We start from the raw sequence: 17171 nt of genomic DNA on the forward strand, positions 1-17171 counted from the left end.
GCCCCCTCTGAGACTACACACAGTAATAGTTCCCCCTCTGAGATTACACACAGTAATAGTGCCCCTTATGAGAACACAAACACAATAATTGTTCCTCCTCTGAGACTATACACAATAATAGCGCCCCCTCTGAGACTACACACAGTAATAGCGCCTCCTCTGAGACTACACACAGTAATAGCGTCCCCTCTGAGACTACACACATTAATAGTGCCTCCTCTGAGACTATACACAATAATAGTGCCCCCTCTGAGACTACACACAATAATAGTACCCCCTCTGAGACTACCCACAATAATAGTGCCCCCTCTGAGACTACAAACAGTAATAGTGCCCCCACTGAGACTACACACAATAATAGTGTCCCCTCTGGGACTACACACAATAATAGTGCCCCCTCTGAGACTACACACAATAATAGTGCCCCCTCTGAGACTACACACAGTAATAGTTCCTCCTCTGAGACTATACACAATAATAGTGCCCCTTCTGAGACTACACACAGTAATAGTGCCTCCTCTGAGACTACACACATTAATATTGCCTCCTCTGAGACTACACACTGTAATAGTGCCCTCTCTGAGACCACACTCAATAATAGTGCCCCCTCTGAGACTACACGCAATAACAGTGCCCCCCCGGAGACTACACGCAATAATAGTGCCCCCTCTGAGACTACACACAATAATAGTGCCCCCTCTGAGACTACACACAATAATAGTGCCCCCTCTGAGACTACACACAGTAATAGTGCCCCCTCTGAGACTACACACAATAATAGTGCCCCCTCTGAGACTACACACAGTAATAGTGCCTCCTCTGAGACTATACACAATAATAGTGCCCCTTCTGAGGCTACACACAGTAATAGTGCCTCCTCTGAGACTACACACAATAATAGTGCCCCCTCTGAGACTGCACACAATAATAGTGACTCCTCTGAGACAACACACAATAATAGTGCCTCCTCTGTGACAAATGTATCATGCAGTTAGCACCTTTCTAATACATTTGGCGCAGTTTCTGTCTGTCTCGTCTAGTTTTATTCTAACAGTATTAAACAGTATTAATAAATCTCCTCCAATCAATGGGTTAAACTTTAATTAATGTTATCACTGTTGTTAAGCATCTTCATGTCTATTAAGAGTAGTTGCTGGCTTTTCTCCACCATACAGCAGAAGTTCTCCCGCACCAGACCTATGTGGAAGTGTTATCAGCTGGGTTGGGTATGTACTTTTTGACTCACAGACTGCAGCCTAGGCTCAGGATGTGGTAATTGCCTTGGTGTGGCAGTGATGAGTTCTCAGCAGGCTGCTTGTATTTGTATTGTGTCCAGGGAGCGGCAGACGGTTAAGGCGCTAAATGCTTGTGGGTTTCTGCTAAATGTCGAGCCTTGGTTGGATTTACTGAGTGTTCTGGTTTGCAAATGAAAGGCATATCTTTATCGGCATAGCACTTTAGGTTTTATGTGACATGTAAGTAAAGATGGTTAACCACTGTATATTTCGGGATGGTGGTATTACTTTTAGATGTGCCATACATGTAAACCAAAATAGACCTTTAGTACCAAGTGCTTAGAAAGGCGATTACAATATATATGTCTTAGTAGTATTATATGTATGGAACTGTGGTAAGAGAAATGTGAATTAGATACCTGATGTGGATGTGTCTATAGCCTGTTACTATTGGACATATTGATGATTATTTACTCCCTTTGCTAGTGTTTCTGTCAGTCACTTTAGCAGATATCTGCTGTAGTTTTCTTACTTGCTAGTTATAGTACAAAATACAATGTTCTGTTTAGTTGATGATCACCGCAGGCGAAACACTTTTCTTGAAAAGCTATTAAATTTATTAACATTAATATTTGGGTATTACTTTAGATGGGTTTTCTCACTTAAAGGGTTTGACCACTACTCGGACATTCCCTTTTCAATCCCAATATTTATGCTGCTCTCTCACTTCCACCGGATGTATGTGGTTCGTCCGAAGGCGAGGAGAGTCAAGCCAACACTGATTGGCTACAGGGATCACGTTTCATAACAATATAGCCCGATCCCCGGGAGAGCCACTGCTGACACTGCTGGAGCGTTGCCAGTATCGGAAATGAGTATAACTGTTGTTATTTTCTTTGAGGGAAACATAGGGATTGAGAAGGGGTTGTGGACAACCCCTTTAAGATATAGAGGGCAAATTAATAGGATATTCATCATTTATCCGATCTGATCTGACGCCTGCTGATTACTAAATCGAAGTGATAGTAGGAAAGCTCCATGTCCAGGGATGTTGTGTTGAAGTTGGATGCCACATGAAGAAGCCATTCAGCCTAAGGCTTGGTTCCCATTGCGTTATAGTATAGTATTTAGCTACAGGGCAAGAACAGGCAAATTAATGTTTGCTGCTGGTGGCAGAAAGCTATTAATCTGATTAATATAATCTTTATGCCTCTGTCACCTTAGCCATAATATTTATAGCCCATATAGTTGGCCATTGTCTATAATGAAGGGCTATGCAGCCTCCATGTCATTCACGACAGACCAACAGGAACCAAAGAAGCAAGGCACTTGCTAGCACCAGTGTCACTTGATTCCAGAGAACAGCAGGGTTCAAGCAAAAAGACTCCCACTAAACCAGGGGTGGGGAAATGTTTTTTTCTGCCAAGGGCCATTTGAATATTTATACCATCCTTCGGGGGCCGTACAAACTGCACCCACAAAATACATCCTGACTCTGCCACTGGTTTCAGGACGTAATCTTTCATTGCATGCCCTTCAGTGTTCAGTAGTGAACACTGCATGTGTGTGCTAACAGAGCAAGAACAAATTAATGAGCTGGTTGTAATCAAAATACAGCTCCTTGCCCAAGAATGCGGACCCTGAGAATCTGCTCGGGGGTCTGATAAAAGAAAGGTCAGTTAGCTCAGACTAAATGAGTGGGGCCATGGCAGGATTGGGTGTGGGAATGCCCACATCAAATTCAGGAATAGTGGTGGTGTTTTTTTATACCAGAAATGTTACTCCAGTCTCTGACTGGAGTAACATTTCTGGTGAAGTGCACGAAGACGCACGCTACTGATAAATTGCGGTGGCTTACACCTCTAAATGAATTCAGTGAATTTTCCCCTTTCATTCTCCTTCATTAAAGGGTGATGTCTGTTACAAATTGATAAGGCTGCAGTCACTCTGTGTGATTGCAGACTTATGAATCCCCCAGTGCACCCACTGTGCATATTAGGGATTCTCCGGTTTCTGACCGGGACTAGAAGGGATGTATGCGTTATACATACTCTCGGCCAGAGTCCGTCTAGTGGGCGTGCCTCGCTACATACACTTGTATAGAGCGAGACGTGCCCCGTATAGTGACGCGGTTATTTAGTGGGCGTGGTCAACTAGATGGTTTAGCCTTGCTCCATATAAGTGTATGCAGAGTAATTTCGCACCCACTGGCCGGGAATATAATTCATACATACCCCCCAGTCCATGATCAGAATCCAGCGAATCCCTGCAGCGCACACAGTACGTGTGCTGGGGGATTCATAAGTCTGTACTCACACAGAGTGACTGCAGACTTATTGATCTGGACCAGACATCCCCTTTAAGCCTGGCATACAAAACACCAGTCTTAATGAATCGGGGCCAAGCTCTCGCTGTTGAGCTAAAAGACTGTCAGCAGACTACAAGCGATAGCGCATATACTCCACCTACGCTAGCGGTGACGGATCCAGAAACTCTGCAGACCGCATCCGAGGGTCCGTCACAGATTGACGGCACATCGCTAACGCATGACAATTATGACATGCATTAGCGATGTGCTACATAATGGCAGTCAATGGGTGCGCTGACGCATCCGTTACATAGGGTTAGTGCCGCTGTGTAACGGATGCCGTCAGCGCATTGCCATTGACGCAATGTGAACCCTGCCTAAATGTCCTTTATAGACATAAGTTTAAAAAAAAAATGATGCTGTCTGCTTACTGTCACCCCTAGAGGGAGCTCAGGAGCTTACTGCATACTGCTTATGTGTTGGACCCAATTATAAGACAGTATGCGGTAAGCTCCCAACCTCCACCAGAGCTCTATCTTTTAAATCTATTTCTTTGTATTATCAGAAGCCCTGTATTAGATAAATAGAGCTCAAAACTCTATAAAGATATAAAATGAAAATCAGAACAGAACTTTGGCCTATAAAACAACATGATACAAGGTATAGATTCACTTCAGAATAGAGCTAGTTTTACGCAGTAAGCTGCCATGCTATAACCTTTTTTAGACACTAATAATTGAAGATCATTTTGCATTCCCTGCAAAAATTGTCATCCTTGAAAAATGATTGTAGATGTCTGTCGAAATTACTGATATCTGTGCACATTTTTGCAGAGCATGCAGTAAAAGTAAAAAATGAATCTGCAGAAGGAGCAGCAGCATCGGAGCAGTCAGACGGCATTGATTTATCCTATGGATGTGGAGCAGAGTGTGCGTCCTACAACAGCATCCAGCTGGAACGACATGACACATCATACGATCTGAACAGATCCAACCTGGGAAAGCTGTACTGTGACATCTGTGGACTGGCGTGCAACAGCCTCAATGTTTTACTAGTGCACAAAAGAAGCCATACTGGTATGTCTCCACTCCCAGATATTTTATGTACAGCTATAGCAGTTACAATATTTCCAGATGAATAGGTTACACACAATAATGAAGAGATAAATAAATGTTCTTGCATTGCCTTTTTTTTTTAAAGAAGTAGTTATTAAGAACACGCCAAAAAATCTGAACATTGTAGCATAGTAAATTTTATACATAAGAAAATAAATAATATGCAATGTATTTGGTGCTTTTCATTTTACTATAACCACATTGGAGTGGATCCGTTACTAGCTCATTAATAAAGTGGAAAAATGTAAAAACGTTCATGTCAGCTATTTACATGTCATTCACTCCTTAAATGAGCTCATGTGGTAGCTCATTTTAGCTCTTAAAAAGAGACTGAACTCATTATGGAGGCCTGTTTTCAAGGCAATGCTCAATGGGATAAGATAGGCAAAGTATCACTTTCCAGCCATACCAGAGACTCATCTGTGGACAGCTCTGTTTTGGAATTCTTGCTCCTCATTATTATAAAGCAGGGTACTAATTGGTTGAATATGTTACGGGCTCACTTGGTGAATGGATTCTATAAGCCACAATACGTGGTGAATAGTGATGAGCGAGTATGCTCGTTGCTCGGGTTTCCCAGAGCATGCTCAGGTGATCTCCGAGTATTTTGGCGTGTTTGGAGATTTAGTTTTCGTCACCTCAGCTGCATGATTTACGGCTGCTAGCCAGGCTGAATACATGTGAGGAATGCCTATTTGTTGGGGATTGTAGGAAGGAGCTGCAGGACAGTGGAGCAGCAAGCTGGGTGACAATTAGAAGGCCGGGTAGAGGGAAGAGTGCCAGGGAGGCTAGTCCTGATCTGGCACACCCCAATAAGTTTGCTAAGTTGGCAGATGAGGGGGGTGCCAGTACAGGGGTAGCATTGCTGCAGCCAGGCATGTCCTCTTAAAGCCGGAGGATTGTCTGCCCCAGTAAGGAGGGAAATAGGAGAGCAGTGCAGGCCAGACAGGTGCTGGTAGTGAGGGACTCAATTATTAGGGGAACAGATAGGGCAATCTGTCACAAAGACAGGGATCGTCGAACGGTGTGCTGCTTACCTGATGCTCGAATCCGACACATCGCTGATCGGGTTGACAGATTACTGGGAGGGGCTGGTGAGGACCCAGCGGTCATGGTGCACATTGGCACAAATGACAAAGTTAGAGGTAGGTGGAAGGTCCTTAAAGATGATTTCAGGGAATTAGGTTACAAGCTGAAAGCAAGGACCTCCAACGTGGTATTTTCCAAAATACTGTCTGCACCACGTGCCATGCCAGAGAGGCAATGGGAGATTAGGGAGGTTAATAAGTGGCTCAAGAATTGGTGTAGGAAGGAGGGGTTTGGGTTCCTGCAGAACTGGGCCGACTTCTCAGTTGGCTACAGGTTCTACGCTAGGGATGGGCTGCACCTCAATGGGGAAGGTGCAGCTGTGCTGGGAGAGAAAATGGCTAGAAGGTTGGAGGAGTGTTTAAACTAGGGATTGGGGGGGAGAGTATTCATTTCATAGGAGGGGAAGATAGTGCAGATAGAGACCTGAGCACAAATAAGGAAGTTGGGGGTGGCGGTGGCGTGGGTGGTGGGGTTAGAACAATTAATAATTTAAGAAAGAATAGAGGTACAGAGAGATACATAAAGTGCATGTATACTAATGCCAGAAGCCTCGCCAACAAAATGGACGAATTAGAATTAATGTTGTTGGAGCATAATTATGACATGGTGGGGATATCTGAAACATGGCTGGATGAGAGCCATGACTGGGCTGTTAACTTGCAGGACTATAGTCTGTTCAGAAATGACCGAACGGATAAGTGAGGGGGAGATGTGTGTCTATATGTAAAATCATCCTTAAAACCCATCCTGCGTGATAATATAGGTGAATCTAATGAAAATGTAGAGTCCCTGTGGATGGAGATAAGGGGAGGGGGAAAAAATAATAAATTACTGATAGGGGTTAGTTATAAATCTCCAAAAATAATGGAAGCAACGGAGAACATCCTCGTAAGGCCGGTTTCACATGTCAGTTGCTCCGGTACGTGAGGTGACAGTTTCCTCATGTACCGGAGCCACTGACACACGTAGACACATTGAAATCAATGCATCTGTGCAGATGTCATTGATTTTTTGCGGACCGTGTCTCCGTGTGCCAAACACGGAGACATGTCAGTGTTCGTGGGAGCGCACGGATTACACGGACCCATTAAAGTCAATGGGTCCGTGTAAAACACGTACCGCACACGGACGTTGTCCGTGTGCAGTCCGTGTGCCATGCAGGAGACAGCGCTACAGTAAGCGCTGTCCCCCCACTGGTGCTGAAGCCGCCATTCATATCTTCTTTGCAGCAGCGTTTGCTGTAGAGAAGATATGAATATTCCTTTTTTTTGTGTGCTTCTCGTATTTAAAATAAAGATCCATGTGCCCACCCCCCTCCCACTCCCTGTGCGCCCGCCCGCTGTTCTTAAAATACTCACTCGGCTCCCTCGCTGGCTGGCGCTGCTTCCTGTCCTGGCCCCCCTTCTACTGTATGAGCGGTCACGTGGGGCCGCCGATTACAGTCATGAATATGCGGCTCCACCTCCCATAGGGGTGGAGCTGCATATTCATTACTGTAAATGAGCGGCCCCACGTGACCGCTCATACAGTAGAAGGTAGGTGCGGCCAGGACAGGAAGCAGTGCCAGCCAGCGAGGGAGCCCGGTGAGTATTTTAAGAACAGCAGGCGGGCGCACAGGGGGTGGGAGGGGTTTGGGCACATGGATCTTTATTTTAAGCACGAGAAACACAAAAAAAAGGAATAGTCATATCTTCTCTACAGCAAACGCTGCTGCAAAGAAGATATGAATGGCAGCTTCAGCACCAGATGCAGTGGACAGCGCTAAACTTTAGCGCTGTCTCCTGCACGGTGCATGTGGTACCCAGTGGGCACACGGGCGGCACACGTGTGCCGCCCGTGTGCCACACCAATGTGCCACAGAAACGCACGGGCACACGGATAATTCCGGTGCCGATTTTTCCGGTACCGGAATTATCTGGACGTGTGGGACTGCCCTAAAGCAAATAGATGAAGCTGCGACTCAAGGAGAAGTCATTATTATGGGGTATTTCAACTACCCTGAAATAGATTGGGGAACAGAAACCTCCAGTTCCAGCAAAGGTAATCGGTTTTTGACAACTATGAGAGATAACTATGAGAACTATAAGGGTTGGGGGTCACTTGGGGAATAGTGATCACAAAACAATAAGTTTTCATGAATCCTTTAATAAGATGTGTAGTAGAGGGGTTACAAGGACACTAAACTTCAGGAGGGCAAATTTCCAACAGATGAGAGATGATCTTGGAGCAATTAACTGGGACGATATCCTGAGACATAAAAATACACAAAGAAAATGGGAGATGTTTATTAGCATCTTAGCATATTAGCATATACCGTATGGGAATAAACATACTAGAAATAGGAGGAAACCAATATGGCTATATATAGCTGTAAGGGGCGCAATAAGTGACAAAAAGAAAGCATTTAGAGTATTAAAGGAAGTAGGTAGTGATGAGGCTTTAAATAAATACAGAAAATTAAATAAAGTCTGTAAAAATCAAATCAAGATAGCAAAAATTGAGACAGAGAGACTCATTGCCAGAGAGAGTAAAAATAATCCCAAAATATTCTTTAACTACGCAAATAGTAAGAAACTAAAAAAATGATAGTGTTGGCTCCTTTAAAAATAGTCTGGAAAAAGGAAATATGCTAAATGACTTTTTCATCAGTATTTACACAAGAAAATCCCATGGCAGACAATATAATCAGTGATAACAAAAATTCCCCATTAAATGTCACCTGCTTAACCCAGCAGGAAGTGCAGCGGCGTCTAAAAATCACTAAAATTGACAAATTTCCGGGCCCGCATGGGATACACCCCCGAGTACTGCAGGAATTAAGTACAGTCATTGATAGACCATTATTTTTAATCTTTAAAGAGTCCATAATAACAGGGTCTGTACCACAGGACTCATTTCAAAAACCTGACCGGCACATCCAAACATAGACTCAGTGTGAACAGGTGCTGAACCTAGAGTCGCCAACTCGTATATAGTTAAGTAAATAAGGCAGCACACTGCAGCGCTAGAACATACAAACTTGAAAAACGAAATTTGAACTGCATTACTGCACAAGAAATATGAAAAATGAGAGCGTTTAACGCATAAAAATGGCCAATTTTATTGTGTACCTGGTAGCCCCTTTACGGCATCTCTCTTATACAAGGTCCTACACTTGCCTTACCTCGCTGAGAATAAACGTCTCCATCTGAATGGGTACATGTGAAACCTCTTCCTAGACTAAAATTCTCTCTCTCTGTGGAGGGGTATTGGACCTGCTGTAATTAAAACACCTGTACCCATTCAGATGGAGACGTAAAGGGGCTACCAGGTACACATAAAATTGGCCATTTTTATGCGCTAAACGCTCTCATTTTTCATATTTCTAGTGCAGTAATGCAGTTCAAATTTTGTTTTTCAAGTTTGTATGTTCTAGCGCTGCAGTGTGCTGCCTTATTTACTTAACTATATACGAGTTGGCGACTCTAGGTTCAGCACCTGTTCACACTGAGTCTATGTTTGGATGTGCCGGTCAGGTTTTTGAAATGTATTCTCTAGCCTTCTGATCGTGCACTCCGCCTCCTAGCCACAGGTGTTTTAATTACAGCAGGTTCAATACCCCTCCACAGAGAGAGAGAATTTTAGTCTAGGAAGAGGTTTCACATGTACCCATTCAGATGGAGACGTTTATTCTCAGCGAGGTAAGGCAAGTGTAGGACCTGGTATAAGAGAGATGCCGTAAAGGGGCTACCAGGTACACATAAAATTGGCCATTTTTATGCGCTAAACGCTCTCATTTTTCATATTTCTAGTGTAGTAATGCAGTTCAAATTTCGTTTTTCAAGTTTGTATGTTCTAGCGGTGCAGTGTGCTGTCTTATTTACTTAACTGTACCACAGGACTGGCGTATAGCAAATGTGGTGCCAATGTTCAAAAAGGGGACAAAAACTGAACTCGGAAATTATAGGCCAGTAAGCTTAACCTCTACTGTGGGTAAAATCCTGGAGGGTATTTTAAGGGATGCTATGCTGGAGTATCTGAAGAGGAATAACCTCATGACCCAATATCAACATGGGTTTACTAGAGACCGTTCCTGTCAGACTAATCTGATCAATTTCTATGAAGAGGTAAGTTCTGGACTGGACCAAGGGAACCCAGTGGACGTAGTGTATATGGACTTTTCAAAAGCTTTTGATACGGTGCCACACAAAAGGTTGATACATAAAATGTGAATAATGGGGATAGGGGAAAATATGTGTAAGTGGGTTAAGAGCTGGCTCAGGGATAGGAAACAGAGGGTGGTTATTAATGGAGCACACTCGGAATGGGTCGCGGTTATCAGTGGGGTACCACAGGGGTCAGTATTGGGCCCTCTTTTTTAACATATTTATTAATGATCTTGTGTGGGGCATACAGAGCAGAATTTCAATATATGCAGATTACATTAAACTCTGCAGGGTAATCAATACAGAGGAAGACAATTTTTATTACAGGATGATTTATGTAAACTAGAAGCTTGGGCTGATAAATAGCAAATGAGCTTTAATGGGGATAAATGTAAGGTCATGCACTTGGGTAGAAGTAATAAGATGTATAACTATGTGCTTAATTCTAAAACTCTGAGCAAATCCGTCAATGAAAAAGACCTGGATGTATGGGTGGATGACAAACTCACATTTAGTGGCCAGTGTCAGGCAGCTGCTACAAAGGCAAATAAAATAATGGGATGCATTAAAAGAGGCATAGATGCTCATGAGGAGAACGTAATTTTACCTCTATACAAGTCACTAGTTCGACCACACTTAGAATACTGTGCACAGTGTATAAGAAAGACATAGCTGAATTAGAGCGGGTGCAGAGAAGAGCGACCAAGGTTATTAGAGGACTGAGGGGTCTGCAATACCAAGATAGGTTATTACACTTGGCGCTATTTAGTTTGGAAAAAGGAAAGCTAAGAGGTGATCTTATTTTAATGTATAACTATATGAGGGGACAGTACAAAGACATTTCTGATGATCTTTTTAATCATAGACCTGAGACAAGGACAAGGGGGCATCCTCTGGTGCATTTGGTGCCTCTCCCACGGTTACCTTCTGTACGAGCCTTGGCGGCGTTGTTTGTCAAACATGTCTTCCGTTTACACGATATGCCTGACAAGATTGTCAGTGACCAGGGTCCCCAGTTTGCGTCTCGGTTCTGGAGAGAGCTTTGTCGCCTACTTAGTATTGAGCTGAATCTCTCTTCAGCGTACCATCCCAAGACGAATGGGTTGGTAGAGAGGGCCAACCAGACCCATGTCACATATCTATGACATTTTGTCTCAGCCAAGCAGGATGACTGGGCATCCCTGCTACCTTGGGCAGAGTTTGCCTTTAACAATGCCGTAGCCGACTCCACTGGGCAGACCCAATTCCTCCTTAATTACGGCCAGCATCTGCAGGTTCCTGTGCGCATGCCCGTGTCTTCTGCCGACTCTAGGGTGGCAGACTGGGCAGTGGAAGCACGGGACATCTGGGACAGTACACAGGATGCTATCCAGGCTTCCAAGGAGAGAATGAGGGTCTCTGCTGATGCACATCGGCGCCCCGCTCCGACCTTTGCTCCTGGCGACTTAGTGTGGCTCTCCGCGCACAATATCAGGCTGCGAGTTGAGTCCTCGCTACTTAGGGCCTTTCAAGGTTCTGGAACAGGTTAACCCTGTCGTCTGGCTCTTCCTCCACGCCTGGGTATCACCGACACCTTTCATGTGTCCCTCTTAAAGCCCGCTCACATGTTCCGGTTTTCTGAGTCATGTGCCAGGACATCGAGTTCGTCCTTGGATGATTATGAGGTGAACGCTATCTTGGGTGCAAGGTGGTACGTTGCAAATGTTCTATCTGGTGTACTGGAAGGGTCACGGCCCAGAGGGCAGAACCTAGGAGCCTGTGGAGCACATTCAGGCTCCGCTGCTCATTGCAGCCATTGAACGTAGCGGGGTCCAGGGAGGGGGGCCCTAGGAAGGGGGTAATGTTAGGTGTCGAGTTCTCGCCTCCGCACAGGGGGAATCTTGAACCATGTCCGCTGCGGTCTCCCATTCTTCTCCAGCTGCAGTGGAGCCTGCTTAGTGGAGATGTCGGTCCCAGCATCTGGTTCAAGCTGATACTGTGCGACTGGTTACTGCTGCCTTTCCAGGCTCTGCCTTTGTAGCCAGCACTGATCAGCAGCGAGCAGGTCTCTAGAACTAAGTACTGCTTTTCCCATACTGAGCATGCCTACGAGACGACCTCCCATTGGAGGTCGGGGGTCACATGGTCAGGTCATGTTGCGGCTCCTATTGGACCATCAGGAAGGTCCCGTAGCACTACTGCTATAAAAGGTTTGCATGGCTGCTCTGCCTTGCGCTAGTGTATACTTGATAACGTGTGTGTGTAGATGTGTGACTGTCGCTCCTTAATCATTCCCCTTCCTAGTGTTGTTGACTGCTCGCGAATGGTGGATGCTATCTAGCGCCCGACAGTTCTACCTGCACACCTAGCATACGTTACAGTGCTTTTTGCAGTGCCCGCTTGTACGGCACTGTGCGCAATCAGTGTGCTTTCCTAACAGCCTGTCAGTGTAGGGTGGGAAATCCCGCTTGGACTCAGCATCTGACTCAGGGCGTCCTCAGGCGCGGGCTCAAAAGCCACTGAGGGTCAGAGCGAGTCCAATCACCAGTTTAGTGGGGGTGATTCATAGGGATCCCACTAGTGTCTTTCAGCTGCACCCTGCGACTTCTAATAGAGCGCAGCGTATATTGGCGACTCTGTGAAGCAACAGAGTTCGCTTCCATTCACACTGGGTGAGGTCTAAACCCATGTGTGAGCAAGTGTCCATCCACCATTACTTAGCAGCAGGTGTCATCTCTGCACGGTGGACCCCGGACTGCAAACACACCTCATATTCTCTATTATCATTATTTGGTGCGTTCCGCCAGTCCTAACAGCCGGTGTAGGAAGCCTTAGGCTGCCGTCACACTATCAGTATTTGGTCAGTATTTTACATCAGTATTTCTCAGCCAAAACCAGGAGTGGATGATAAATGCAGAAGTGGTGCATATGTTTCTATTATACTTTTCCTCTAATTGTTACACTCCTGGTTTTGGCTTACAAATACTGATGTAAAATACTGACCAAATACTGCTAGTGTGACGGCAGCCTTAGGTGGTAGCAGTCCTAAAACAGTTGATACTGATTTTTAACCCCTTTCTGACATCTGACGTACGGGAATAATCCGTCCCTGTGCCCTGGGCCTATTTGACCAGGGACGGATTATTACATCATCGCGATCGCCCCCACACACGGGCTGTGCACTGGTGATCGCCACCAGGTGTCTGCTGATTTTGACAGCTGACACCCGGCATTGTCAATCACACACCGCTCCCGGCAATTTTAAGTGAATGCTGCGACTGAATGCGATTGCAGCATTCCGGGATGTCATGATGACATCCAGTTCTCAGAGCTAGGAAAGTTGCTTCATCATGCACAGTGCATGAACAGCAATTTTCTCTGTCAGTGCAGAGCTGACAGTTTGCCTAGTATGGGGATTGCTACTGTATAAGCAATCAGCCTGCAAAAAATGATAGTCTCATAGTGGGACAAAGTCAAAAACATTTTTTAAAAAAAGTAAAAAAATACAATTGTATAAAATAATTGTAAAAATATTTAAAAAAAAAAAATATTATAAAAAAAATCTAAAGATATTGTGTCTATAAATAAATATTTGTATGAAAAAATATATGTAAGCAATAAAAGTACATAAATTTGGTATCACCGCATCCGCAAGATCCAACCTATAAAACTGCCCCACTAGTTAACCCCTTTAGTGAACACCATAAAAAACATGGCAAAAAACAATGCTTTATCATCATACCGTCAAACAAAAAGTGGAATAAAACGCGTTCAAAAAGACAGATATAAATAAACATGGTACCGCTGAAAACGTCATCTTGTCCCACAAATACAATCTGCCATACAGCTCCATCAGCCGAAAAATAAAAAAGTTATAGCTCTAAGAATAAAGCGATGCAAAAATAATTATTTTTTCTATAAAATAGTTTTTGTGTAAAAGCGCCAAGATATAAAAAACTGTATAAATGGGATATTGCTGTAATCGCACTGACCCGAAGAATAAAACTGCCTTATCTATTTTACCACACATGGAACGGCATAAAGCCTCCCCCCCCCCCAAAAAAAAAAGAAAAATCCTGAATTGCTGGCTTTTGTTCATTGTGCCTTCCAAAAATCGGAATAGAAAGCGATCAAAAAAGGTAATGTGCCCGGAAATGGTAACAATAAAAACGTCAACTTGTCCCACAAAAAACAAGTCCTCACATGATTCTGTTGGCTAAACTATGGAAAATATGGTGATGCAAAAACTATTTTTTGCAATAAAAAGCGTCGTTTAGTGTGTGACAGCAGCCAAACATAAAAACCCGATATAAATCTAGTATCACTGTGATCGCACCTGCCTAAAGAATAAAGTCGCCTAATTGCTTATACCATATGAGGAATGGCTTTAAAAAATAAATAAAACCAATTCTTCACCTGCTGTGGATTTTTTCATTCTGCCTACCAAAGATCGCAGTAAGGCTCGGCGTGCATTTGTCCTGCGTTCTGCACTGAGTGCTTGCGCTGGTTTCTGTGTAAATCTCTGAAATACATGATTCAAACGGAACCTCTGATGGAAGATTCCCTATAATGAGGCAGATAGAGGCACTGAGGACGCTGTCTGACCTGTGATCCGGCGGTGTCTGTCTTTTTAGGATTGCATGAAAGTGCCGTCGGCCACAATTTTGTGCACTTCTGAAATGAAGGACACCGCTGAACAGAGGCCAAACGGAGTCCAGAGCAACTCTGCTGCCTCAGTATAGTGAATGGATCCCTCAGGGGTTTCATCGGAATCAGGTCACTCAGAGATTTAGATGGAAACCCCAAAGTACGTGGTCAGCATAGAGCGACGGATAAATGTGATCTCTAAAGTTATGTAAAATATTCCCAATAAAAGCTTCATCTCAATCCACAAAAAAAGCAAGTCCTCACTCAGGTCTGCCATCTGTTAACGGAAATATAGGGGCTTCCACGTTACTGGTAGTACAAAGGCTCTGGAAAAGTGAAATGCCTCCATAACCCTCCAAAAGAAATTCAGCAAATTCTGGGCTCCCAAATCCAAATGCCCCCTCCCTTCTGAACCCCACAGTGTACCTAAACCACATATAGCGCCCACATGTTTGGCATTTCTGAAGCAGTGGGAACCCGCCTAACTTAGAGGTGCATGTCTCCAGAAGCACGGGCTGAGCATAACGCACTGGTTACTGCAACGTACTGGTCACTACAGAGTACTGGTCACTACAATGGCAGGTTACAATTTTTACTCGGCAACATTCATTGCTGCTTGTTTCTGGGATATACCCATGGAGTCAAAATCATCACTACACCTGTAGATAATTCCAAAAGGGGTATATTTTCTAAAATGGAGTCACTTGAGGGGGGATTCTGCTCTTCTAGCAAATAGGAGTTCTGCACATGGAGTTCCCAAACTATTCTAGGAAAATCTGCGCTCCAGGAGGCAAATAGTTCTCCGTTCCTCCCGAGTCTCTCCGTATGGCTAAGTAGTACTGTACAGCCATATATGGGGTATTGCCACGTTCAGTAGAAATTGTGGGACAAATTTCGCTGCCAATTTTTCCCCACTTCTTGTGTGAAAATGTAAAATCTGGGGCTAAAACAAAATTTGGGTGGTAAAAATTTAGTTATTTTTTCTTCACTGCCCAATGGTATAAAATTTAGTGACACACCCGTGGTGTCAATATGATCACTGCACCCCGAGATAAATTAATTGAGAGGTGTAGGCTGTAAATTGGGGTCACTTATGGGGGTTTTGCTGTTCTGGCACCTCATGGGCCTCAGTTGGTCATGGCACCTGCAAACCATAACAGTAAAATTTGGTTCTCCTTGCCTTCACTGTGCCTGAGAAATATTTCATGATTGCATGTAGAGTATTGGCACACTCAGGAAAAAATGGACCTCAGTTTTTTGTAAAAAAAATTCTATTATCCCATAGAAAAATTAAAAACTTGGGGCTAAAACAACATTTTAGTGATAAAAATGTAATTTATTCTTTCTTCACCACTCAATCGTATAAAATTCTATGAGGCACATGTGGTGCCAAATGATCATTGCACCCCTAGATGAATTAATTGGGGAGTGTAGTTTGTAAAATGAGTTCACATATAGGTAGGGTTCTGTTGTTCTGGGACCTCAGGGGCTCTGCCAATGTGACATGGCACCCTCAAAACATTACAGCATAATCTGAACTCCAATATGGCGCTTCTTCCCTTCTGAGCTTTGCATTATGCCTCAAAAGTAGTATTCCCCCACATATGGGGTATCTGCGTACTCAGGAGAAATTGCACAACAAATTGTATGGTGCAATTTCTCCTGTTACCCTTATGAAAATGCAAAATTTGGGGCTAAAATTAAATTTTTGAAAGAAAAATGTGATTTTATTATTTTCACAACTCAACTTCTGTGAAGAAACTGGGGGCTCAAGGTGCTCACCACACATCTAAATACATTCCTTATGGGGTCTAGTTTCCAAAATGGGGTCATTTGTGAGGGGCTTCCACTGTTTAGGAACATCAGGTGCTCTCCAAATGGGACATGATGTCCGCTAATGATTCCAGGAAATTTTACATTCAAAAAGTCAAATGATGCACCTCCCCTTCCGAGTCCTGCCTTGCGCCCAAACAGTAGTTTCCTCATTGAATATCGGCGTACTCAGGACAAATTGCACAACAAATTGTATTGTGCAATTTAAATGCAATATTTTGGGCTCAAACAAATTTGTTGGAAAAAAATACTTTTTTTATTTTTACGGCTCACCTGAGGGTTCAATGTGCTCACCACACATCTAGATAAGTTCCCTAAGGGGTCTTGTTTCCAAAATGGAAATATTCACTCGTTAGACATATCAGAGGCTCTCCAAATGCGACATACTGTAGCATTTCAGCAAATTTTGCATTCAGAAAGTCAAATGGCACTCCTTCCCTTCTGACCTCTGCCGTGTGCCCAAACAGTAGTTTTCTCCCTCATATGGGGTATTGGTATGCTCAGGAGAAATTACACAACAAAGTTTAGGGTCCATTTTTCCTGTTACTCTTGTCAAAATAAAAAAAAATTGGATCTGAAGTAATTTTTTTGAGAAAAAAAGCTAAATGTTCATTTTTTTTCCACCTCCCAAAAATTCCACCTGAAGGGTTAATAAACTTCTTGAATGTGGTTTTGAGCACCTTGAGGGGTGCAGTTTTTAGAATAGTGTCACTTTTGAGTATCTTCTATCGTATAGACTTCCTCAGTGATTTCAAATGTGAGGTGGTCCCTAAAAAAAATGGTTTTGTAAATTTTGTTGGAAAAATGAAAAATCGCTGGT

General features: G+C 43.7%; 1 protein-coding gene across 2 annotated transcripts in view; it reads left to right on the forward strand.

Annotated features, from left to right (window-relative positions):
• Positions 1-17171, forward strand: part of IKZF3 (IKAROS family zinc finger 3) — a 162150-nt gene that overhangs the window by 71995 nt on the left and 72984 nt on the right. The window contains exon 4 of one of the 2 annotated variants that reach the window (XM_069751640.1): positions 4377-4619. The exons of the other annotated variant lie outside the window; for it this stretch is intronic. Coding sequence (XP_069607741.1) covers positions 4377-4619 — 243 coding nt within the window. The remainder of the gene's footprint in view (positions 1-4376; positions 4620-17171) is intronic. 2 annotated transcript variants of the gene reach the window in all.

This window comes from Ranitomeya imitator, chromosome 2, assembly GCF_032444005.1.
Source record: "Ranitomeya imitator isolate aRanImi1 chromosome 2, aRanImi1.pri, whole genome shotgun sequence".
NCBI lineage: Eukaryota > Metazoa > Chordata > Amphibia > Anura > Dendrobatidae > Ranitomeya > Ranitomeya imitator.